The 24,777-nt window shown below is 39.2% G+C and overlaps 1 protein-coding gene across 3 annotated transcripts in view; it reads left to right on the top strand.

Moving 5' to 3' along the window:
- Znf521 (zinc finger protein 521) overlaps nt 1–24,777 on the top strand; it is a 284,266-nt gene that overhangs the window by 110,535 nt on the left and 148,954 nt on the right. For all 3 annotated transcript variants that reach the window (XM_048363476.1, XM_048363475.1, XM_048363473.1), the window contains one exon: nt 5,386–8,738. In XM_048363476.1, the coding sequence (XP_048219433.1) occupies nt 5,826–8,738 (2,913 nt within the window). In that variant the 5' untranslated portion in view covers nt 5,386–5,825. The remainder of the gene's footprint in view (nt 1–5,385; nt 8,739–24,777) is intronic.

Here is a 24,777-nt window from a genome sequence, read left to right as displayed (position 1 = left end):
TGCACACCTGTCTGTTTCCCTGAGGATTTTCAGCTTTTGTTAAGGTAGCTCACGTCGCTAATGAGTAGAAACAGGACTGTGAACTCTATTCAGTAAGGAAGTTCAGAACTGCTTTAGTAGCCTGCTGGCTGAAATAAAGACTCATCTATGGAAAGCAGAGGAAACCTGGAAATTTGTTTTGATCTTATGTTTTAGCCTATTGCCTGACACATAAAAAATAATCTACTAAATTAACTTATTATGATGTTAAATAATGCCATGATTGTATTGCTCATGCTTTAAGGGGCAGAGAGGTAATTTTGAAATTATATACTTGGCTTCAGAATTACATAGAAACATACTTGTTCCAAAGTTGCCTGTCTGTTAAGACCCAAGATTATATCCTATGTATGATAATTTAATACTTGGAACATAGTCAGCATGGATTTATGGTCCATTAATTTTTAGATATCATCAACTATTTATATTTTATTTTCTTGCTGGCTGTATGTACTACTGTGACTGCTTAAGGTACTGTAGATTTCTACTGGGCCAATCTTTACAACTGATATTCCAGGGGTTCCATTAAAGGAAAGAAAAATGTTAAAATGAGTTTATGCTGCACACATTGAAGCTGACAATGGAAACAGAAATGCATGCTGTACATATAAATCTTTTTGTTTACATATGCAGCTTTTCTTCTAGCAATGATAAGATGTCCTAGAAACATTACTAATCTTTGTAACACCCCAGAGGGTAAGTAGTGAGAATTATTATCTTCATATTGCTGGTGAAATACCTAGGTAGGGGCAGATTAAATGACTTGGCCAGGTCACTCTCTCAGTCAGTTAGGAAGCTCAAAGTAAAACTCGAGACTCTTGATTTTTAGTTCTCATTCTGAGTCATGGTGCTCCTGCAAACAAAACCATCAGGCCTGTCACTATTTGTGCCTCTTTTTCTCACTTGAAAAGGAACTGCTGATGTAAATCCTGTCCCTGTTAGGGAAACCATGCTGTGTGGCACTTGCACACATATGATACCTAGTCCCTGATGAGTAGTTAGGAGAGTACTCTGCCAGTACAATGAATGAGCTCAGGTAGCAGAAAGGTATCAGGAAGCCAGCTACTTACTGACCTGTCTTTGTGAAGAACTAGATACTTAAGAAGTTACCATAATCTCTCATAGTTCTTTAACGTGGAAAGTGATTCAATATCCCCTGTTAGTTTCTCCTTAATCACTTCTAAGCTGTCCATGTTGGTGTCAACACAGAAAGACTTGGCCCCCGACTTGAGAAGGAGGGACCCTACACTGACTAGGACCTGTATAGCAAGTGGTGCCTAAGTGTCACTCCTAACCCTCTGTACATATCCTCTATCTCCTTCTTTGAGTATATTAGTTTTATTTCTGTCATTCTAGGTAGAGTTAATAGTCAGAGATTGGCTAGCATTATTCTCTTCTTCAATGGCAGGCTATACAAGGAGACGCTTAGGCCCTCATTGGATGACTAGATGGCTCATCAGATCTATCAGCAGTAACTGGAGTAACATCACATCTAGATGTGCTTGCTTCTCCCTGGACTGATGTATGAGGGTCTATGGGCTCAAGTAACAAAGGTGCTTTGTGCTCTGATGCTTTTTTTTCCTGTGGAATAACTCTGAGTATGACTTCATTTTTCTGTTAGTGAGCATTTTCCCCCATAAATATGACTGAACAGGTGTTGCTCTGCTGCTAACAGAGTTTCCAGCTGTCCTCCTCCAAAACAGACCCAGCAAAATCTGTTGTTCCATCCTTTTAGGCAAGCTAGAGAGCCATGGAGCCTGAGATGGAGGTCTTCCTTGCAGGATATGGGTGTTTTGATGCCAGAAGATGGTCGGGAAAGCCTGGCTGGCTAACAAAGACAGGCCTTCAACGGCTGGGTGTAGTTCCAGCTCTGCATCCCCTTTGGCAGCTGCACAGAGGCCGCCGCAGCATGGCCAGCCAGCAAAATTAGGAAATAAGGACCTCTTTTATTTACTCAGGCTGCTGAATCATGGGCATTCCTGTCTGCTTGGAGAAAAGTCAGGCGGCTCGACTTTCCACGGAAAGTCTCAGGAGTGTTTGAGACTTTCATCTCCGAGTGTTCACACACTTGTTTTAATGTGCTTTATGGAAATGGTGAAACTCAGCAAGTACAGTCGCTGTAGAAAAACATCTGCACTAACTGTGCACACACATTTGCATCTTTAAATAGACTTTTTAGGATACAAAGCTGGTTTCCAGCAAAGTTTGCTTTTTTTTCCTTTTCGTCTGTAAGAGCTCAAGCTCTCTCCAAGTCAGCATGTGAAGTGAGGGATTCCAAAAATGAAAATTTAACACGGGCACATTAAGTGCTTCCCATTGAAATGAAGAAAAGTTGCCCTAACACAGAAAGACAGTCCTCCTAAGTAGCTCTTAGTGAGTGTAGAAGGGGAAAAAGTTCAACTTGATTCAGAAACCAGAGCTGAAAGACTCCACCACCATTTCTTTTATGTGTAAAAAAATAACCAAAACCTTTCTTTGCTTCCTATGTAAACACGATTTGCATTGTAACTACTAGAATATTGAAGTTAATGTAGACCACTAATTTTTAAGGTGTTAGAGAGGTCTCTGAGATTGTTGGCACAGACTGTCTCTTGCAAGTCTTTGAAGGGTCTGATAGCCTTTAAAACCGTGGACCAAACCTACTGGGAGTTTTGTCTGTGAGCCCTTCAGTCCTTGTTTTTTCTTGGGAGAATAGGTCCATTTGTAGTACTGGCAAATGGAGCTTTTACAGCAAACCCCAGCAGTACAGGGAAGTTTTATTTGTTTTAATTCAGAGCAGCATCCAGTGCTCAAAGCTTTTACCTCTCTGCTCAATCCACTCTATCCCTTATCTTAAACTTTATGAATTCCATGGCAATTTCTGTGTGCTTCTGTTGTGGAGACTAGTAATGGGGACAAGAAGCAGGGAAGAAAAGGATTCTTACTCTCTAGAATCCCAGTTAAAAACTTGATCCTAACCTGCACCTGCATGCCATGCTGTTGAAACTTACAAGCTTAACAGGACAGTTATGTAATAAATATTGTCAGGCATGGGCCATGGAGAAGTACATGATTTAAATATGGTATTAGGCATTACACACTTTTTCATATGGCACATTGCTCTATAATTCTTCATGAACTTTTATAATAACAATAATATATCATGCCCAGAAACAGCATAAAATTTAATTCACTTGCTAAATTTTCAGGCTCAATAATTATTTCATTCCAGTCTAGATGCATGACAAATTCTGATTCACTGTTTGTCCCAAAAATCATGATGTGTTATTTTTTAAATGAAACAGTAGGCTTGTAGCATAAAGGCTACATGGGCAATGTGGTGGGGTTTTATATAAAATGTCGAGCAAGTATAATAAATCATAATTTTTAATAGAGATTTTGATTTGTTTCATGGATACTGGGTTTAGGTGTCTCATTCCATTTTTCAAAGGCAAACTAGATCTTATTTATTTAGGTTTTAGATTTTTAGTACTGTTCTTCTGAATTTGGTGGTGACGAGTTGCCTTTACTTGTGAATGTTTTTGATGCATTCACTTTAAATAGCAATCAGAAATCACACCTCAAGTATGGAAGCCTTTCTGAAGCTGGAAGCAGGTTTGGTATGGAGTCACATAAAGGAGGATGCAAAAGCATGTGGTTTCCAACTTGGATGTCGGAGCTTTGTTGCAGTGGGCAGGGATCCAGCAATGGTGTTTGGTTGTTTTCTCAGGGTGAGAGGGTTGCCATCTGGCATTGATAGTGAGATGGTCTTGTCATCAGTTTCTAGATGCAGGAAAGGAATGATCCTCATCTGTTTCCTGTGGATAAGGAAGAGGCTGACAATCTAGTAAAATCTTGTTACCTTAAAGAAAGCAGACGTGGAATTCATTTCATAGCTCTGGCCTGTCTCTACTTTTATGTTCATCATGTAGCTGCCAGCAAATTTCAGTGTTGAAGAATTTAAAAACTTCTTCGAACCTCTTCTCACTGATGACTCTTAGTCCATTCTAAGAATACGCTAATGGAATCCACTATTCCCACAGAAACACTAGGGTCTTTACTTTTTTGAATTTCTGAAAAAAAACACCTGTTTTCTTGGAGAGTGTGAGTGCAGTGTGAGTGTAGTGTGTGTGTGTGTATGTGTGTGTGTGTGTGTGCTTTTAAAATTCCTTCTGATTTTGAGTGATTGGTCATTTTGTGAAGCAAAATTGGAGGTTTTACAGCCTGTTTTGAGATGATCTTATTGCCTGTTTGGATGGTAAGAAGCAACAGAAATAAGAGAACACAGATTTTTTTTTTTTTAAGCAGCCTACCTAATATAAAAATGAAGCAGAGTTCCTTTATGGATAACCTGCTAAGTTTATATCTGGCTCCCAGTCTTGTTTGTCTTCTCTTTGTTACTCATAAATCTTTCAGCATTTACCATAATCATTTATCACTTTTCCTGTTTCCAGTTTTTCACAAGTTGCTTTGTTTCTGCTCACCTCAAAGTACAGGTTCTGTTTAGCTAAGGAAGTTCAGGCCGCCGAGGCTTTTTACAAAAGGAAGAAATGGTGGGCCACCTCTTGAACTTTCCAAACAAAATACACTGTGGAAACCTGGCCCTTGTGAAACTCTCATTTTTCCTTGATCCTTGCTGATCCCAGCTACATGTAATATCTAGCAGTACCTCCTAACATTTAATAATCCATTTTCTGGCCTATGGTACTCAAATCTTTCAGTTATTGCAGAAATCCTGGTTGTCTTTCATTACACAAGACATAATTATTATTGTGTTTTCTGTCTTCTTTCATGTGCTTACTTTTTAATATTTTTTTGCTGAAAGCAATAAGGTCTATATCAATAAGAACTCCATAAAAGATTTTGGTCTTCAGAATTGCCTTTTTATAGAAAAACAAGCAAAATGCAGAGGGAATTTTTTATTAAATATTAGACATCTGGGTTGACTGTATTAATTTTAAATCATTCCTGTAATATTTCCTCTTTTCATTTGGTTCTTCAGATGTTCACATATTATGCAAATCATTTTAGAATGAATACAAAAGAAACATTAAATATATTAAAATCTGCATTTTAATAAAATTGTCAATGTGTAATATATACCTTTGTACTAAGGAAGAATGATAAAAAATGTAATAAAAGGGTAATTTGGACATGGAACTCTTTAATATCTTTTTATAGTTTTACAGCCCAGGAAAGAGTCAAATAAAAACTTGGGGCTCTGATTTGAAGATGTCCCACACAAATGTTCTCTCTCCTCCCCTTTCCTGAAAGGTCCGTGGTGGCTCAACTCTGTGTGCCCCTTGGAATGGCACAAAGGACTTGCTCCTGAACTCTCAATGAAATGCTGCTTTGTTCTTGTTGCAGATGGAGTGGACGTTGAAGATGATCCTACCTGCTCTTGGCCTGCCTCCTCACCTTCCAGCAAGGATCAGACTTCCCCGAGCCATGGAGAAGGTTGCGATTTCGGAGAGGAAGAAGGTGGCCCTGGGCTGCCCTACCCTTGTCAGTTCTGTGACAAATCCTTTAGCCGCCTCAGCTACCTAAAGCACCATGAGCAGAGTCACAGTGATAAGCTGCCTTTCAAATGCACCTACTGCAGTCGGCTGTTCAAACACAAGCGGAGCCGTGACCGCCACATAAAGCTGCATACCGGTGACAAGAAGTACCACTGCAGCGAGTGTGATGCTGCCTTCTCCCGAAGTGACCACTTGAAGATCCACTTAAAGACTCACACATCTAACAAGCCATATAAATGTGCCATTTGCCGCCGTGGGTTCCTTTCTTCTAGTTCCTTACACGGACACATGCAGGTTCACGAGAGAAACAAGGACGGCTCCCAGTCCGGCTCCAGGATGGAGGACTGGAAGATGAAGGACACTCAGAAGTGCAGTCAGTGCGAGGAAGGTTTTGACTTCCCAGAAGACCTCCAGAAGCACATTGCCGAGTGCCACCCCGAGTGCTCCCCCAACGAGGACCGTGCGGCCCTCCAGTGTGTCTACTGCCATGAGCTGTTCATGGAGGAGACCTCCCTCCTCAACCACATGGAGCAGGTGCACAGCGGGGAGAAGAAGAACTCCTGCAGCATCTGCTCGGAGAGTTTCCACACCGTGGAGGAACTATATAGCCACATGGACAGTCACCAGCAACCGGAATCCTGCAACCACAGCAACAGCCCTTCCCTGGTCACAGTGGGCTACACCTCTGTGTCCAGTACCACTCCAGATTCCAACCTCTCAGTGGACAGCTCAACCATGGTGGAGGCTGCCCCCCCAATCCCTAAGAGTCGAGGGCGGAAGAGGGCTGCACAACAGGCTGCTGACATGACCGGCCCCTCCAGTAAACAAGCAAAAGTGACTTACAGCTGTATTTACTGCAACAAGCAGTTATTCTCGAGTCTTGCAGTTCTGCAGATTCACTTGAAAACTATGCATTTAGATAAGCCAGAACAGGCCCATATCTGTCAGTATTGCTTGGAGGTCTTACCTTCACTCTATAACCTAAATGAACATGTTAAGCAAGTGCACGAAGCTCAGGACCCAGGCCTGATTGTTTCTGCCATGCCTGCCATAGTTTACCAATGCAACTTCTGTTCTGAAGTTGTCAATGACCTCAACACCCTCCAGGAGCACATCCGCTGTTCTCACGGCTTTGCCAACCCTGCCGCCAAGGACAGCAATGCGTTCTTTTGTCCCCATTGCTACATGGGCTTCCTCACAGACTCTTCCTTGGAAGAGCACATAAGACAAGTCCACTGTGACCTCAGTGGCTCCCGCTTTGGGTCTCCTGTGCTTGGAACTCCGAAAGAACCAGTGGTCGAAGTCTATTCCTGCTCCTATTGTACGAATTCACCCATATTCAACAGTGTTCTGAAACTGAACAAGCACATCAAAGAGAATCACAAAAACATTCCCTTGGCCCTGAATTATATCCACAATGGGAAGAAATCCCGGGCCTTGAGCCCCCTGTCACCTGTGGCCATCGAGCAGACATCACTTAAGATGATGCAGGCCGTCGGAGGCGCACCTGCACGGCCAGCTGGGGAGTACATTTGTAATCAGTGTGGTGCTAAGTATGCGTCCCTTGACAGCTTTCAGACTCACCTCAAAACTCATCTGGACACCGTGCTGCCAAAACTGACTTGTCCCCAGTGCAACAAGGAATTCCCCAACCAAGAATCCTTGCTGAAGCATGTGACCATTCATTTTATGATCACCTCCACCTACTACATCTGCGAGAGCTGCGACAAGCAGTTCACGTCAGTGGATGACCTTCAGAAACACCTGCTGGACATGCACACTTTCGTCTTCTTCCGCTGCACCCTGTGCCAGGAAGTGTTCGACTCCAAGGTCTCCATCCAGCTGCACTTGGCCGTGAAGCACAGTAATGAGAAGAAAGTATATCGATGCACGTCGTGCAACTGGGACTTCCGCAACGAGACCGACTTGCAGCTGCACGTGAAGCACAACCACCTGGAAAACCAAGGGAAGGTGCACAAGTGCATCTTCTGTGGTGAGTCCTTCGGCACTGAGGTGGAGCTCCAGTGCCACATCACCACGCACAGTAAGAAATACAACTGCAAGTTCTGCAGCAAGGCCTTCCATGCCATCATTTTGCTGGAGAAGCATTTGCGGGAGAAGCATTGTGTGTTTGAAACCAAAACTCCCAACTGTGGGACAAATGGAGCTTCTGAGCAAGTGCAGAAGGAGGAAGTGGAGCTGCAGACCTTGCTGACCAATAGCCAGGAGTCCCACAACAGTCATGATGGCAGTGAAGAAGATGTGGACAGCTCCGAGCCTATGTATGGGTGTGACATCTGTGGTGCAGCCTACACCATGGAAACCCTGTTGCAGAATCACCAGCTGAGGGACCACAACATCAGACCCGGAGAAAGCGCCATCGTGAAGAAGAAAGCTGAGCTCATTAAAGGGAATTACAAGTGCAACGTGTGCTCTCGAACCTTCTTCTCTGAAAATGGCCTCCGTGAACACATGCAGACCCACTTAGGCCCTGTGAAACACTACATGTGTCCGATCTGTGGAGAGCGGTTCCCCTCCCTTTTAACTCTCACTGAACACAAAGTCACACACAGTAAGAGCTTGGACACGGGGAACTGCCGGATCTGCAAGATGCCTCTCCAGAGTGAAGAGGAGTTTTTGGAGCATTGCCAAATGCACCCCGACTTGAGGAATTCCCTCACGGGCTTTCGTTGTGTTGTGTGCATGCAGACTGTGACCTCTACTTTGGAACTCAAAATCCACGGGACATTCCACATGCAAAAGACAGGGAATGGGTCTGCTGTCCAGAACACCGGGCGTGGCCAGCATGTCCAGAAACTGTATAAGTGTGCATCTTGCCTCAAAGAATTCCGTTCCAAGCAGGATCTGGTGAAACTTGACATCAATGGTCTGCCCTATGGTCTGTGTGCTGGCTGTGTGAACCTCAGTAAGAGCAGTAGCCCAGGCATCAGTCTCCCGCCCAGTACGAACAGACCAGGCTTAGGCCAGAATGAGAATCTGAGTGCCATGGAGGGCAAAGGCAAGGCAGGGGGACTGAAGACACGCTGCTCCAGCTGCAACGTGAAGTTTGAGTGTGAAAGCGAACTCCAGAACCACATCCAGACCGTGCACCGAGAGCTTGTGCCAGACAGCAACAGTGCACAGTTGAAAACGCCACAAGTGTCCCCCATGCCCAGAATCAGCCCCTCCCAGTCAGATGAGGTAACTTGCCTTTCTAACGTTTGCTATTTATCCTCCTCCAGAAAGTGTCCCACTTCATGCTCACACTTCCCACAGCCTTATTGATTGTCATGTGCCAAGAGATGCTTAGCTTGAGATGCAATGTTTTTGTCATTTTTCCCCCCTCTCTCCCCATAGCCATTAGCAGGCAATTACTTGCTTCATGATAAGCAGCATTTTGGCTTGAATGGTGCAAAATAGGACTAATTCCAGTCTCCCTAGGATATTGTCTTCTCTATGACTGAAGAGACCAGCAGTCATGCCAGCACCACTGAGATCTGGAATCTCAGTGTAGCTTCACTGCGAGTTGAAATCCCCAGCTATGACTTGTGTGGCATGGCAGAGAGATAATGACACAAAAATAGGATTGTATGAGCCAATGTGCTGGTTTGGAGTTAATTAAAAAGAATATCCACATATTGGTGGGTGATAAATTGGGTAGGGATGGCTTTTTAATACCGCATTGTCAACACTTACTGTTTTTCTTTGTCTTCTGGGTAGTGAGGAAAATACTTAATATTTTTTAAACAGCCCCAACACTTATTAAATACCACACAGCCATTATCCTTTTCAAGACACTATCCCTGAGTTTTCACTTTCTTGAAAATTGGTATTTCTTTCTCTTTTTACTCGTCCTCCTCAGTTGCAGAGTACTGTAGTTTTATGTTTTCTCTGCCACGATGAGTATGAGACATGAGTTCATTAACAAGGAAATAGTTTTGTAAGTCGTCATTGCTTGGAGCTGAGCAGAGGCTGGGCTCCTTTAACATAATTTCTTTCTGCTTTATCACCTGGTTTGTAATAGCTCTTTCCACTTCCTTACTCACCCCTATCTAGAGATCCATCCAAATGAAAACCCCAGGGAGATCCTTGTCCCTTCAGTCTGAGTAGCTGAATTTCCTTATCTTGTCTGTGCACTCAAACCCTCTTGGAGGGCTCCCTGCCTCTTCCCACAGATAGTCATCAGACTGCTGGTAAGGCTAGCAGAGGGGGCACCACAGAGCCCGTCCTCTCCAGTGTGACATCTGTGTGACAGGCAGCCACCTCAACTTTGAAGCTCTTTTTCCTTCTCTGCCCACATAAATCTGTACTTTCCTCTCGTTTAAATAAACAAAACCCTTTCAACCTGGGGAAGACAGCTGGAGGTAAAGGGTTTTGATAATGGATTGTGTGTTGCATCCAATAGAGTAGTTTCCTATGAAACAAATAGTACTTTTAATCATGAGACATATTTTTCCCCACACTTTTTTTTATTTCAGAAGGGCTTTAGCTTGTAGAAAGTTTAAGAAAGAATACAATAAATAGCATAGGATTTTTTTTCCCAGTCACCATGTAGATTTATCAGGTAGGAATATTTATCAGATAGGAATTATCACATAGAAATAGCTTTCCTCTCTCCTCCATTGCTGCAACCTTTCTCTAAAAGAAAGATATTTCTTATTTATCCACAATATCATTACCTAAGCTAATTAAATAAATTAGCAAAGAAAATTAGATAAATCTGTAATGTCCTTTATAAGATGACCATATTCGAACTTCTATTGCCTTCAAGATGTCTTGGGTTCAGATGTTGAAGAATAAAAAATCTCAGGATATTTATGCAGACAATTTCTCCTCTTTGAATATTTATACTTCATTTAAGCAGTATGTATAGGTAATTTGAAATGACTACATATGTGTGCGTGTGAGAGAGAAACAGAGAAGGAGAGAATGTTGTATTTGGCATTTAAAACTAAGCAAACCTGGGCTGAGAATATAGCCTAGTGGTAAAGTGCTAGCCTGGGTTCGATTCCTCAGCACCACATATATAGAAAAAGCTGGAAGTTGCACTGTGGCTCAAGTGGTAGAGTGCTAGCCTTGAGCAAAAAGAAGCCAGGGACAGCACTCTGGCCCTGAGCCCAAGCTCCAGGACTGGCAGAAAAAAAGAAAACAACCAACTAAGCAAACCTGAATTCTTCTCTGTTAATATCATTTGTTACAGGATATATGCCTGTCCTTATTTGTTCATGGTTTGTATTTTCTCATACTTATAAATTGCTGTGTGCTATAATATCAACTGAGATGAAATATTTTTAATAATGAATAAGGGCGTATGAATAGTATTTGTACATTAATTTGGTCAGAACTCTTTCCTTTCCTTTGCTTTGCTTGGTACTTGCTAGGGAAGACATCTACCACTTTAGTTAGTCCTTTTTGCTTTTAGTTTGCTTTTCAAATTGAGTCTTGCTTTATTGCCTGTGTCTGCCTCAGACCACAGTCCTCTTTTTACCTTTGCCTCCTGAGTAACTGTGACCACAGGTATTTTATCTTTGAGTCTGGCCCTAGTTAATTCCTGACTAGAAGAATTTATCCTTAAAAATGGTCAGGCATTTAGTCACACACAAATTCTTAAGGATAATTAGAAATATTATCTATATCCTGTACTAACATAGCAGTATTTAAAATAGTTCTCTTAGTCTTAAAAATGGCAGTTTTATAATTCTTAGCAAGAGTCTAAATGCCTTTTTATGCGGGATACCTCTGTATGAAATACCTCTGTGTGAAAAACAGATTGCACTAATGGCCTCTGTTGACAAGATGTTAAGTTTCAGTTGCAAAAATTTGTTTAGAGCCCCCGAATTCTGTAAATTTTTCAATATTTTCATTATTACTATCTTAAAATTAATTTTTATACTTAAGTCATAGAATTGTATATGTAACATATGAGATATACAGAGTATTCCATAGAGAAGCCTAAACATATACCTTAGCAAAGAATGACATACAATAAGTGTTACTTATCCATTCTTTTTTTTTTTTTTTTTTGCCAGTCCTGGGCCTTGGACTCAGGGCCTGAGCACTGTCCCTGGCTTCTTCCCGCTCAAGGCTAGCACTCTGCCACTTGAGCCACAGCGCCGCTTCTGGCCGTTTTCTGTATATGTGGTGCTGGGGAATCGAACCTAGGGCCTCGTGTATCCGAGGCTGGCACTCTTGCCGCTAGGCTATATCCCCAGCCCCTACTTATCCATTCTTGATTAGTCTCATTGAACTGTGATTTCTCACTATGAGTTGTATGTGAATTTTTTTTTGCCAGATTAAAAAAAGTTTATATTAATTTAGCCAAAGTCATATATATACTATTTAGTAATATGTCTTAATTAAAAAATGTGGCTAGGACGGAACCAGTGGACTTCTAATTGTCGGTGGTACTTGTATTTCCTCTTCTTGTTAAAAATTTAAGCTTTGCAAAGACAAAGGAAGACCACAGGTGACAATAAAAGAGGGGTACGTATAGTGTCAAAAGGTTAGATTTTCCTGGATTATGCCTTATGATCACATAAGGATATTTGTAGACAGTCACATGCATCTGTGAAAGACTGAAAAGTATTATTTGATAATAGACTACTGAATTAAGACAGTTCAATTCTAAATATCTTCACGACATGACAGCTGCCTACAATTAGCCTTCTGTGAGTGTCACACATCTTGTCTTTCATCCATTTTTGGGACTGTATGGTTTTATATAGTACTTATTCTTCTCTACATTTATATTTAAATTTGAACACCATTTCTCCTGCTTAATGCTGCCTTCTGAATTTGTAAAATCATTGTTTTCTTTGTGTCCAGATCATATGGTTATTAACCTAAATCTGCTGTGGAGAGTTTGTTTTGAATAAACTATTGAAGAAGCTTCATTCTTTTCTCCACAAAGGTTGAGTAAGGTGTAAATGTCCACATAACCGACAGTGTGCATAATTGGTGGAGTAAATTTGAGACAGGAAGAACACTTCCCATCTTAGGTTTTTCTGCACATGAGGTGCCTTGCAGGGTTCCTGACATTTATGATGTGGTGAATGAATGTTCGCTCTTCTGGACTCATGGACATTGACCTGACCGTCTGGTCAAACACAGCCCCATCTGGACCTCAAACTGTTGCCTCATGATTGTGAAGTTTGGTGATAGATGTTGGAAGCACATGTCCTTCTGCCTCGTTTTCCCAGGCTATTTCCCAGGTTTCTCTAAGGGATTATTTCAACTCACACCTTCCCCACCAGTCCATTGAAATCACTCTTGTAAGGCTTGTTGTCTTTTTGTCATGAGAGGGACATATGGAAGGGACTACATAGGCTGTCAGACTCAGACATGTTACCCTACACACCAGAAGTCCAGATACATCTCTCTTCCTTGTTTCCTTTTTTATCAAGCTCTACCTTCTCTCCAGGTTCCCTTCCTGACCTAGGTGAGTGTTTCCTAGCCTTCCTGTGCCTACTGGTGTAAGCCATGCTCACTTTGCATACTCCCTTCATGTGGACTCAACCATTCCTCTTCTGTCACTTCGTATGCTGTAGATAACTCTCCCAAGTATTGTTTCCAAGGGGACAGACAGGAGGAAACTCTGGAGACAGAGTGTTCTGCTGTTTGGTTGTGGTGGAATATTTGTCAGTACTCACCAGATGTAGAGTTAGTGAACTAATTTTGCAAAAATTGTACCTGGAGCAACCAATTTAAAACAATAGTTTCTCTGACCAAGGTCTTTTCATTGAGCCTCATACTCATATATCTTGCAGTCTGCTGGACCATCCACAAACTTCCAAGTCAGTGAGTTAAAAATTAAACTCATCATCTTTCTAAACTTGGTACTTTTCTTATGTTTTCTGTTTTCCTTTGTGGCTCTGTGATCTCTCTAAGAGTCTTTCTTTCCCTTCACACCAAACCTCTCTACCTAAGGCCACCAAGCCATCTCTACTTTATTTAACTCATCAGTATTTCTTGAATCCGCCCCTGCTGAGCACCTTGACCACATTTGTAGTCCGTCCTCCAGTCATCTTGTAATGAAATACTGATCATTCTGGCACCTGTAGTCAGGAGCCCCTGACTTTGTTCTCTATATAAATATGAGAACAACCATTCCAGAATATAAATCCAAATTGCATGCACCTTCCTATTCGAAGTATCAAAGGTACTTTGCATTTCATTCTCCATTGGAAAGCACAATAATAATTTCTATAATAATACAATAACATGTTTAGTGTCACTTATGATCCTTCAGGTTTAGGCCTCTAAACAAATTTTCTCTACCTGTTTAAATATTTTATTTTTATCGTCAAAGTGATGTCAGAGGGGTTACAGTTACATACACAAGATAGTGAGTACATTTCTTGTCAAACTTGTTACCTATTCCCTCATTTTTCTTCCACCTTCCCTCCTCCTCAGTCCCCCCCCACCCTGAGGTGTACAGTTAGTTTACAACATATTGCTTTTAAGTATTGCTGTTGCATTGGTTCACCTTTTAACCTTTATCTCTCCATTTTGATGTTTCCCCTTTCTTTCCTAATTCTTCGGTCTTTCTTGATTTCTTTGATCTGCACATAGATAGACTCTGTATCTTGCTAAGTCCTGCCTGTCTTTCCCACCAAAGGACTCTATCATATTGGCTTTCCTTCACCTGCCATGAGGCTGTCCATACTTCATGATGTTTGTATATCCTCTACTCTAGAAGGCCTTCTGTGATCTGACCCCCAGCATTAAGTAGCCACCTACTCCTCAAATGCTTCGCGCATATGGTAAAATTACATAAAAATTGCTAGTTTCATAATAAACTGTTCACGTTCTCATTTCCTCTTCTAAATTCCTTGGAACAAATTTGTTCAATCTTAGCCCTAATGCTTACTGCAATGCCAGCTCTTTGTAGGGCAATGCCTCACCATATTGGTGGCATAGAGCTTGCATGTATGCCGGAGACCTTCCTAGAGCTTTCTTCATGTGTGGCAGGACACCCAGACCCCAGAGGTTTTCCATGTAGGAAGCTCCTGACCCAGTACTGGAACTTAGAAGATAGGTATTACTTATAGCATCACTACTCATATTTTATCCCAATTGACCCAGTGTTTTCTTCTTTTTTAAATCATCATTGAAGCTCTATCCTGGGTAATGTGAGCACAGGGCAGTGTACTGTTGAATATACTTTCTCACAGTTTACTTCCCCATGGAGCTGTTATTGCTTCTGTCTGCCAATGGTTGGTCTTCAAGATGGAGAGAAAACCTTTGTGTCATCATCATCTATTTGGCATTAGGCAGAGGCCGACTCTTCTGAATGTCTTCTTCTGGCTTTTGAGGTTTCCCCTTCCGAGCTTGTCCTCTAACTACACCGGTTCTTTGAGGCTCTCACTTTGGGCCTTCTCTTTTTCTCTGTCTATTATCTGCATCTACTCATGTGGATATAACCATTTCTATACTAAGAACCTGCCCTCCCCACTTCTAATTCTGCTTATATGGCCTCTTGTTTTCTGTTACTGTGTTCTATGCACAGCCAGACTTCTTTATCTGAATCTATTTTAGATATGTGTGCATGCTAAGCTTTGGATTGTTCTCTCTTGAAGCCTATTCTTTCAGACATCTCTCATTTTAATAAAAGGGAAATACCCTGTCCCCACTTCATCAAGCCAGATACTTAGAAATCATCCTCAATTCATTCCTGTATTATTTGCCTCTAGTCCCTTAGTAAGAACTATGGATTCCACCTCTAACATGTATCTTCAGCTGACTCATTTGTTCCACCTTCAACACCATCTCGTGGGTGAGTCTGAAAGCATTTCTTGCCTGGAATCCGCACTGGCCTATTAATGGATTCCTCTCCTTGATCTTCGGCCTGCCTCCAATCCATTCTTCATGGTGCAGTGGAAGTGTAGACATATAAATTAAATGATGTCACTTAACATTCTTCAGTGGCTTTCTACTTCCTCAAATAAATCCCAGAGTCTCACCAGCTTTGAAGCCATTCATAGCCCAATAGCAATGACAGGCTAGCTGTTCTCTCTTGGCTGGGGATTTGTCCTTTGGTACTGTGTCCTGCTACTTGAATAGGAATTGACTTTTGAACCTCTGCACCTGCTTTTGCTTCACCTGGGCTGCTGTTGCTTCACCTGGGCTGCCCTTCTCAGCCTGCCTCTTATACACACTGGCGTTTGCTCTTTTACCATGTGGCCTTCCCTGAAACTCCTACAGAAGTTAGTTTCCTTAGGATTTTCTCTAATATATTGTCATTATTTGTTTACTTGTTTATTTCCTTCTTTCCCCTTTTTCACCTTTCAGCACCCATCTAGTTACTCCAATGGTTCAGTAAGCCAAGTTGAATGAATGAATATTTGCATGTATTTTGTTACAGGTGCATCCAATATACAGTAGTCATAGAAATACATAGAAATATTGATCATTTTGTTCTAAAGTGCTTAGAAGGCTTAAAATTAAACTTTAAAATTGTTAAGTTAAAAAAAAGGCTTGAAGTTTCTAACTGTTCAGAATCCATCTTTAATACGGTGGTTTCAAGTCTCTGAGAGTAAATATTTCATCTTCATGGTTCTGATGCTGATAATGAGAACATGCTTGGTGACCATTCAGAAGCTACTCAGGTTCCAAGTTCTGTTTCAATTTTTTTCTCTTTTAAATAAAAATTTCCAGATTAGGCTGGATGGATTGAAAATAAACATTCAAGGTTTTCTTTTTCAAATGCTAAATGCTAGGTTTTGATGCATGAAATGAAAACAAAGCAGTTTAGCTCCCTTTAAATAAATCATATTTTAAAATTAAGTATAAAATTTACAGGAACAAGTAAGCAAATATGATTCAGATCTTCTTGAACTAAACTGAATGGCTTTTCCAAGTCCAGTCTGCCCTCTAGATTTATCGTGGTTGGGTTGGATATTTGCTTGGAATCTAGAAAGACTAGAGTAGGGAGTTACAGCAGTCCTGGCGTAAATGTCAGGGTGTGAGACCTGGAATTCATTACCTCGTATCCATTCTTTGCCATCAGCACCAAGACCACCCTGTATTGATCATTGCTCCACACGCAATGATTGTCTTTAGATTTTCCATACTTGCTTCCAGCTCTGGGCTTTTTGTTGATGTTTTCTCTATGGTTACAATAACTTTTTAGAAGAAAGTGTAAAAAGAAGAAAGAATTGTGTATAAACACAAATTCTGGACTACATGACCTGTTAGTCCTTTAGATACTAGGCTAAGAGTGTGCAATTATCATATATAGCCCTAGAACTCTATCTAAAAGAAACATTTTATGTTTTTAGGTGCAATTGAGTCAAGGTAGAAGTTAGGAGATACTCAAGATATTATTGTTTTATATTGTTTTTATGCTATGTGTATGTATTTGCGCGCGCGCGCGTGTGTGTGTGTGTGTGTGTGTGTGTGTGTGTGTGTGTGTGTGTGTGTATACCAGCCCTGGGGCTTGAACTCAAGACCTTGCACTTTTGCTGGCTTTGTTCTGCAGGCCGGCACTTTACTATTTAAGCCACATCTCTACTTCTGGCTGTTTCCTGGTCAATTAGAGATAAGAGTCTTTCAGATTTTTCTGTATGGACTGGCTTTGAACCCTGATCCTGAGATCTCAGCCTTGTCAGTAGCTAGGATTACAGATGTGAGCCTCTGGTACCCAGCTTCTAACTAATTTTGAATAATCACAAGCTCTCTTTTAGATCTCTCATTACTGTATTATTTCTCCTACTGCATGTTATAGGTATAGTTTTCTGTCACATAAATTGTATTGTTGGCCACTTACTATTTCTTGACAGACCTTTTAAACAGTTTAGGTTGCTAGTTTCTCTTGTATAACTTTGTTTTGAACTCTTAACATTTTCCCTTGCAAATTTGCATGTTTCTGAAGGTTCTCTTCCTAATCAGCCTGTTTTCCTATCACCCTGCCATGAACAAATTATCCTTTCAGTTTTCAACTTTCATTTAACTCCTACTCTTCAAGCAGCTTCCCTTTTAATATTACCAGCTGGAGATTCTGCTAGTTGTTTCATCAAATCAAACCATTATTTCTTTTTCTTCTCATGTAAGCCAGTAATCTACATGTCTCTTGGTCATGGTAGTCTGACACTCTGTGTCTGGTTCCTCTATGTGCTCTCTTTCCAAACATGCTGGCCCATCACTTTCTTGGTAACCATTGGTTCTTGTTTGGCAACTTTTCATGTTTGCATGTCCTGAATCCTGTTTCCAGGCCAGAACTTTAATAGTCTCATTCACTCTCCTCTTGTTCAAATGTAAGAATCAACAGTTGAGCTTCTCATAAACCATATTCTTGAGCTATAATCCAAAGAAGTTATAAGTGAAAAAAGTTATGTTAAAAATACCTTATTCATTTTCAACATAAAAGTATGCAATGGAGCCAAGAGAACTTGATAGAAATTAAAAATACTTAGATGTAAGGATAAACATTTCAAAACATAAAATATTGCTAAGACAATTTAGTAGAAAAATTGTTAGAAAGTAAATTTATGTATTAGAAAAGCAGAAGGCATATTATCTATGAATTAAAGATATAACTTGAGCTATAGAAAAAAAACCCAACAAAATAAACCCATAAAAAGTTGAGAAGAAGAAAACAATAAAGTTAAGAATGGAAGGCATTGAAATATAAAATAAGGAAACAACACACAATAACCTAAGTAAAAACACATTTTTTTTGTTGGCTAAAATGTATGTATTTTGTCTTTAGATTATTTCTTTTTTTTCTCAAATTTTTATTATCAAACTGATGTACAGAGAGGTTACAGTATCATACGTTGGGCATTGGATACATTTCTTGTACTGTTTGTTGCCTTGTCCCTCATGCCCCCCTCCCTCCCCCCCTTTCCCTCCCCCCCCCCAGGTGTTCAGTTCACTTACACCAAACAGTTTTGCAAGTATTGCTTTTGTAGTTATTTCTCTTTTTTTACCCTGTGTCTCTCAAATTTGATATTCCCTTTGAATTTCCTACTTCCAATACCAGTAAACACGGTTTCCAATATACTCAGATAAGATTACAGAGATAGTGTAGGTACAACCATAGGAAGATGATACAAGAACATCATCAATAATAGAAACTACACATACACATAGGACGTTGAAAGTAGTTACAACTGTGATATATCACTTGTTTCCATAACATGGAGTTCATTTCACTTAGCATCATCTTATGTGTTCCTAAGGGTATAGCTATTGGGCCTTGTGATGCTCTGCTATGGCTTGCCTAAACCTGTACTAATTATTCCCAATAAGGGAGGCCATAGAGTCCATGTTTCTTTGGGTCTGGCTCACTTCACTTAGTATAACTTTTTCCAAGTCCTTCCATTTCCTTACAAATGGAACAATGTCATTCTTTCTGATAGAGGCATAAAATTCCATTGAAAACACATTTTTTTGAAAAGACTAAAAAACTGGTATAAAGCCAGCAAGATGAATTCACAAGAACGATCATAAATAAGTGTATGGAAGTTAATAAGAAGAACCAGTACTTGTATCAAAAGGACTGAAACAGAAAACATGGAAAAAATTCTCTTATTGAGAGAATCAAAAGCAACAGGAATTCTATTCTGTACTAGTGGAGGCATAATTTCATACCACTGTCTTTAAAAATGTTGGAGAGTATACACTAAAGTTAATGCTAGCTTATTTTATGACCACCAATTTAGTCCTAGGTTTATATTTAGGGAAATAAGTGCACACGTATTTATCATAGTTTTGAATAAGAATATTTGTAATAGTTCTGTATATCTAAGCTTCCAGGTGGAATAAACCACAATGATCACCAAAATAAAATTTATATAATGGTATGTATTAACTTACCCCATTCACAATGCAGTCTCACACAGTAATGTTAAATAATGGACTATAAATGGTATGATGGTTCACGCTTGCAATCCCGGCTTTTGGGAAGTAAAAATTGGGAGGATCACAATTTGAAGCCAGCTGAGCAAAAAAGTTAGTGAAAGCCTATCTCATTAAATAAGCCAAGAATTCTGGCCATGTCTACAGTCCCAGGTATACCTGAGGCATAGATAGAAAAAATGCTGCCTGACACTGGCCCTGGACAAAAATGGAAGATATTATGTGAAAAACAACTAAAGCATAAAGGCTGGAGGTATGACTCAAGTGGTAGAGCGCCTGCCTCATACCTGCCTACTACTGCCAAAAAGCAAATATAAAAAAGAATAACGATCTATCTACTACTATATGGCAACTTGATGATTCACATATTTAATGTTGTAAAAGAAAAAAAAAGGAGACAGAAACATACAACTGTATGACTTCATGCATGTGTAATTGAAGATTAGATGAAGATGTCTTGATGTTTGGGTTCTGAGTCACTACCTTGAGGTGAAACCTTGTGTTAAGGAGTTGGAAGGGGTCTTGTTGTATTCCAGTTGGGTTACACATTCACATACACATGTGAAATCTTTCCTGCAATGACTGCCAGTTACTAAATATGTTATTTTTCAATTCATATTTTATAAAACAACCAGAAAAATGTGCATGATTTAAAAGAATAAGAGGATTCTATGAATAGCTTTAGCATAGCTACTAGCTAGAAAGAAATCAGTTTTATGGAAAGTCTTAGAGTAATGAAAGTTACTAAAACTGGCACAAGAAAAAGTAAAGTAGAATGATTCTATAAACATTCAAAAGTTTGATAAATTCTTGAAAATCTTCCCACAAAGAAAATACCAGGCCCAGATGGCTTTCAGAGTGAATTCTCCTAAACATACACATAATTCTTGAGCTCTGCCAAGAAATACAAGGACAGAATATACTCCAACTCATTTAATGAATATGCTGTACTCTTGATATCAAAACCAGACCAAGGGAATAAAAAAGTAAAATCTAGGCCAATTTTACATGTAATTTTGCATTTAAAAATTTTAAGTATTCATATAGTAAATCCTTCACAAAAATAAGATTATATATTATGATTAAAATTAGTTTCATCGATGGATTACAAGGTGTATTCATGCTCAGGAGATCAATTAGTTTAATATTACATTAACAGATTTAAGAAGCTAAATTATATGTTTTTATCTAGAGTTGCTGGAAAAACTTAATTCTGAATATTTTTAAATTTAATTTTACACAAAATGTGAGTATCAAAAATAAATCTTATAAAATGTGGAAGTCACTATTGAAGAAAATGAAGTCACACACAAATGACTAGGTCTGACTTATTCATAGGAAGACTAGAGTTGTCATTATTTTGGAATTGATTTATAGATTCAATGCATATTCCAATGAAAATGTCAACAGTTTTTAAAATGCATTTTTTAAATATTTTTATTTGGGGGGAATTTGTCAAGCAAATTCTCAGATGTATATTGGAGAATGAGAGGTCATGTATGACAAAATACTGGGCATGATTATACAAGCCTGTAATCCAGGCACTGGAGAGATTGTAGCAAAACTTCTAAAATTTACAGCCAGCTTAGGCTAAATAGGGGATCTTTCCTTAGACAAATGCACAAACAAATAAACAGCAGAGATACTGTGAAAAAGAAAAGAATTCCCAGGGGAAAATTTCCCTACTATTTATTCAATTTATAATCAACCTCAATAATTAATGTGGTATGATATAAGTCCACAGAATCAAATAGAGGACCGCAAAAATTGACGTTTATAAAGAAAACCTGTATAGCATACAGTTTTCTGTGTATATTAGTGAGGAGGTAGGTAAAGTACTGAATTCATTTTCTAGTTGGAGACAAGAATGACTACTTGTTCACATGTATAAAAGTGAGTTCTAGGTGATTTAAATAAATAAATATTTGAAAGACAAAACCACAAAGCTCTCAGAAAAAGTAGAGACAAGAATTTTATGATCTCAGATTGGGGAATAATTTCTTAAGTGAGAGCACACAATATAAATCTCAAATAAAATGACATGTCTTCTACACTAAAATAATAACTTTGGACAATAAAAATATATTTAAAGTCACTACATTTTCTTTTCAAATTGTGAAGTGTAGCTTGCAACCTAATAATCATGACAAGTGACCATGCCTAAGGGGGAATTCAGCAAAATTCTTGTTGTTCTGAAATTTATGTCCTGGTTCACTGGCCAGAAATAAGAAAACAAGTAAGCTCTTTGTATATTACAAAAGTATTAACTTTAACTTATCAAAGTTACCATAAGGAAGCTTAAATTAAACTGCATTATGAGAACACATAATAACACAGTCACTGGAAACATTATTAGTGTCAAAAAATATGTAAGGGGCTGGGGATATGGCCTAGTGGCAAGAGTGCTTGCCTCATATACATGAGGTTCTGGGTTCAATTCCCCAGCACAACATATACAGAAAATGGCCAGAAGTGGCGCTGTGGCTCAAGTGGCAGAGTGCTAGCCTTGAGCAAAAAGAAGCCAGGGACAGTGCTCAGGCCCTGAGTCCAAGCCCCAGGACTAGCCAAAAAAAAAAAAAAAAAAAAAGTAAGGAACAGTCTAAAATCAATATGAAAACTCAATCTAAAATTGGTAAGAAAACCTAAACCATCAAGTAAGGTAATGAGAAGCTAATGTGAACAACAATTTCATAAACAGGAAGAGTGAAAATTCTGCACACATGTGAAAATATGTATCCATATTTTAATATGGGAAAGGCCAATTTAGACAGAGCAGAGGATTGTCTGGGAGGACCATCAAAGAAGTTATACTGGGGCCAGATCTACAGGTGTTTTCTTAATAATTGTGCTTTCTGTATTTGCCTGTAATTTAAATGTTTTTCATAAGCATATAGCATTAAGAATAAAAATAATCGAGCTGGGTACCAGTGGTTCATGTCTATAATTCTAGCTACTCTGGAAGCTGAGAATTAAGGATCAGACTTTTTAGCTAGTGTGGGCAGTAAAATCTGTGAGACTCTATATCTCTAGGTAACCACCAAAAAGCTGGAACTGGAACTCAAGTGGTAGAGCACTAGCCTTGAGCAAAACAGCTAAAGGACAGTACCCAGTCCCTAAGTGCAAGTACAGGAATGAGATAAAAAATCAAAATAATTAAAACTATAAGTGTACAATCAACATACTTGACCATAAATAGGAGATAAATACAAAACGAATACAATGTATACAATTCTAGCTGTAGACTCATACCTTCAGAAATCTGTGATACTGTAAGTTTATCAAGTGTTGTAGACATTACAGCCTTCCTAAGAAGGAGAGTAACATCCATTCTCTTTACTTAGTATGGTTCATGTCAAACACATCAACAGCTGTTAGCCTTTACTGTTTACTTTTATTCCTTGTCCTGTTCTTCAAGATAACAGATGTTTAATTCTTGCTACGTACAAGATATTAAACTAATTTGTAAAGAGAAGGAAGCTTTCTACAAATAGAGTTATTTGACAAGTATATGCTAATAACTGTGTTATCTATACAAATACAGTTATACACTCCCCTCCCCGCTCCCCGCCCCCCCCCCCCCCGCAATGTAGCGCCTTGAAGGTTTATGGCTTGCTAGGGGAAAATTAATGTATAACAGTAAGTACACATTTGTAGTGAAACATGTACATGTAGAGACTTAAGGGGAGAGAGCAAACAACTGAGTGGGAATTAGCTTTGTGTATATCTGCATGGGAAAGAAAGAAGATGATAGAGATTGTCAGTCCCAAGGAAGGAGGGAATGAAGGAGGGGCATGCCTAGCAAACTTATGCAAAGCTGGGGGTGAGGAGAGGGTCAGCATGGTGAAGCATGGGGATGAAAGGAGACCAGGAGGAGAGGAGGTCAGCTGGAGAAGGCAGTGCCAGGATTTTGGCTTTATATCCTTCTATCTTCTATGGCTCTCAGAAGAGTTATTTATATATTGTAGGCTCATTGTAAGTGCTTTGTAAATAATTTAAATTTGGTGATTAAAGCATGTAGCAAACGAAACAGAAGAAAGACACTTTTCTCTAAGAGCTAAATATTGATAGTTTCTTAGAACCACCCATAAATAGAACATAAGACATCTCATAAGTATGTAATGTCCTATGCAGTTCAGATCATGAGCAGATTGAGTGGCAGATGAATTCCTATAAAAATACCCTTATCAAGGCAAATAATTTATTTGATTGAATTAAACATAGTATTGCATAAGCATGCCTTCAATTGGGTGTGTTCACTTTTTTTGTGTGTGTTAAAGAGATTGCCACTATGAGGAGTTAAAGGCTATCTATGCAGCATGTTATGGTAAGTGGAATGATTGTACTTAGGAAGAAAATTGAATTGGTTTACCAGTTGACAAAAGTATCTGTGATCTCAGCTAATTCTTCCTGTTTCACTTTCTTCATTATTAAAATTGGCATATAGCTATTTTACCAGTTTGATACAATTATCACAAGGAGTAGCGAATATTTATAGCTCGATAGATTATGCATATATTTATACATATATATCTATGCACATGAAAATTCTTAATATATATGAAGCAAGCTACAAATGCATACAGTAAATTATTTATGTAATACCTAACGTAACTCTGTGTACTTATGCACATATGTAATTTACTTATGAAGTGTTTTTCAATTAATTGTAATGGTAATTTTATTTATGCAGAGATAATGGCTTATTTAATCAAGATGCATGGAAATAAGTCATCATTCTTCCACAAAGTTGATGAAGTAGAAATTTGTAACTAAATATTAAAATCATCCTAGAAACATGAAAATCAAATATAGTCTTATTTTGCTTGGAGATTGGAGGGAAAAATAAATAGGAAAACACAAAATAGATAATATATAGATGGAAAATGCTCAATAGTAGTTCTTTTTTTTTTTTTTTTTTGGCCAGTCCTGGGCCTTGGACTCAGGGCCTGAGCACTGTCCTTGGCTTCTTTTTGCTCAAGGCTAGCACTCTGCCACTTGAGCCACAGCGCCACTTCTGGCCATTTTCTATATATGTGGTGCTGGGGAATTGAACCCAGGGCCTCATGTACACGGGGCAAGCACTCTTGCCACTAGGCCATATCCCCAGCCCTCAATAGTAGTTCTTGACTGAAACAAGGAAAGTAGATGAATAAAAATTTTGAAAAACATTTAAGTCAAGTAAAAATTGCCCTCAAAAGCATAGTGAGTGAACAACAATATTAGAATTTATTTCTCCAAGTGCAGGAAGCAAATACATAACTTGAGAAGCAGTTAATTTGAAAAAGCTCTCATTTTTCTAAAATATATTGGCAATGCTCTCTATAGATAAACCACGGACTATTAACATTCTCAGGTGAGAATGTGGTAAAACTTTTAAATT

The sequence above is a fragment of the Perognathus longimembris genome, chromosome 15 (genome assembly GCF_023159225.1).
Source record: "Perognathus longimembris pacificus isolate PPM17 chromosome 15, ASM2315922v1, whole genome shotgun sequence".
Classification (NCBI taxonomy): domain Eukaryota; kingdom Metazoa; phylum Chordata; class Mammalia; order Rodentia; family Heteromyidae; genus Perognathus; species Perognathus longimembris.
The sequence above is the reverse complement of the archived record's forward strand: the minus strand, read 5'-3'. Positions and strand labels throughout refer to the sequence as shown.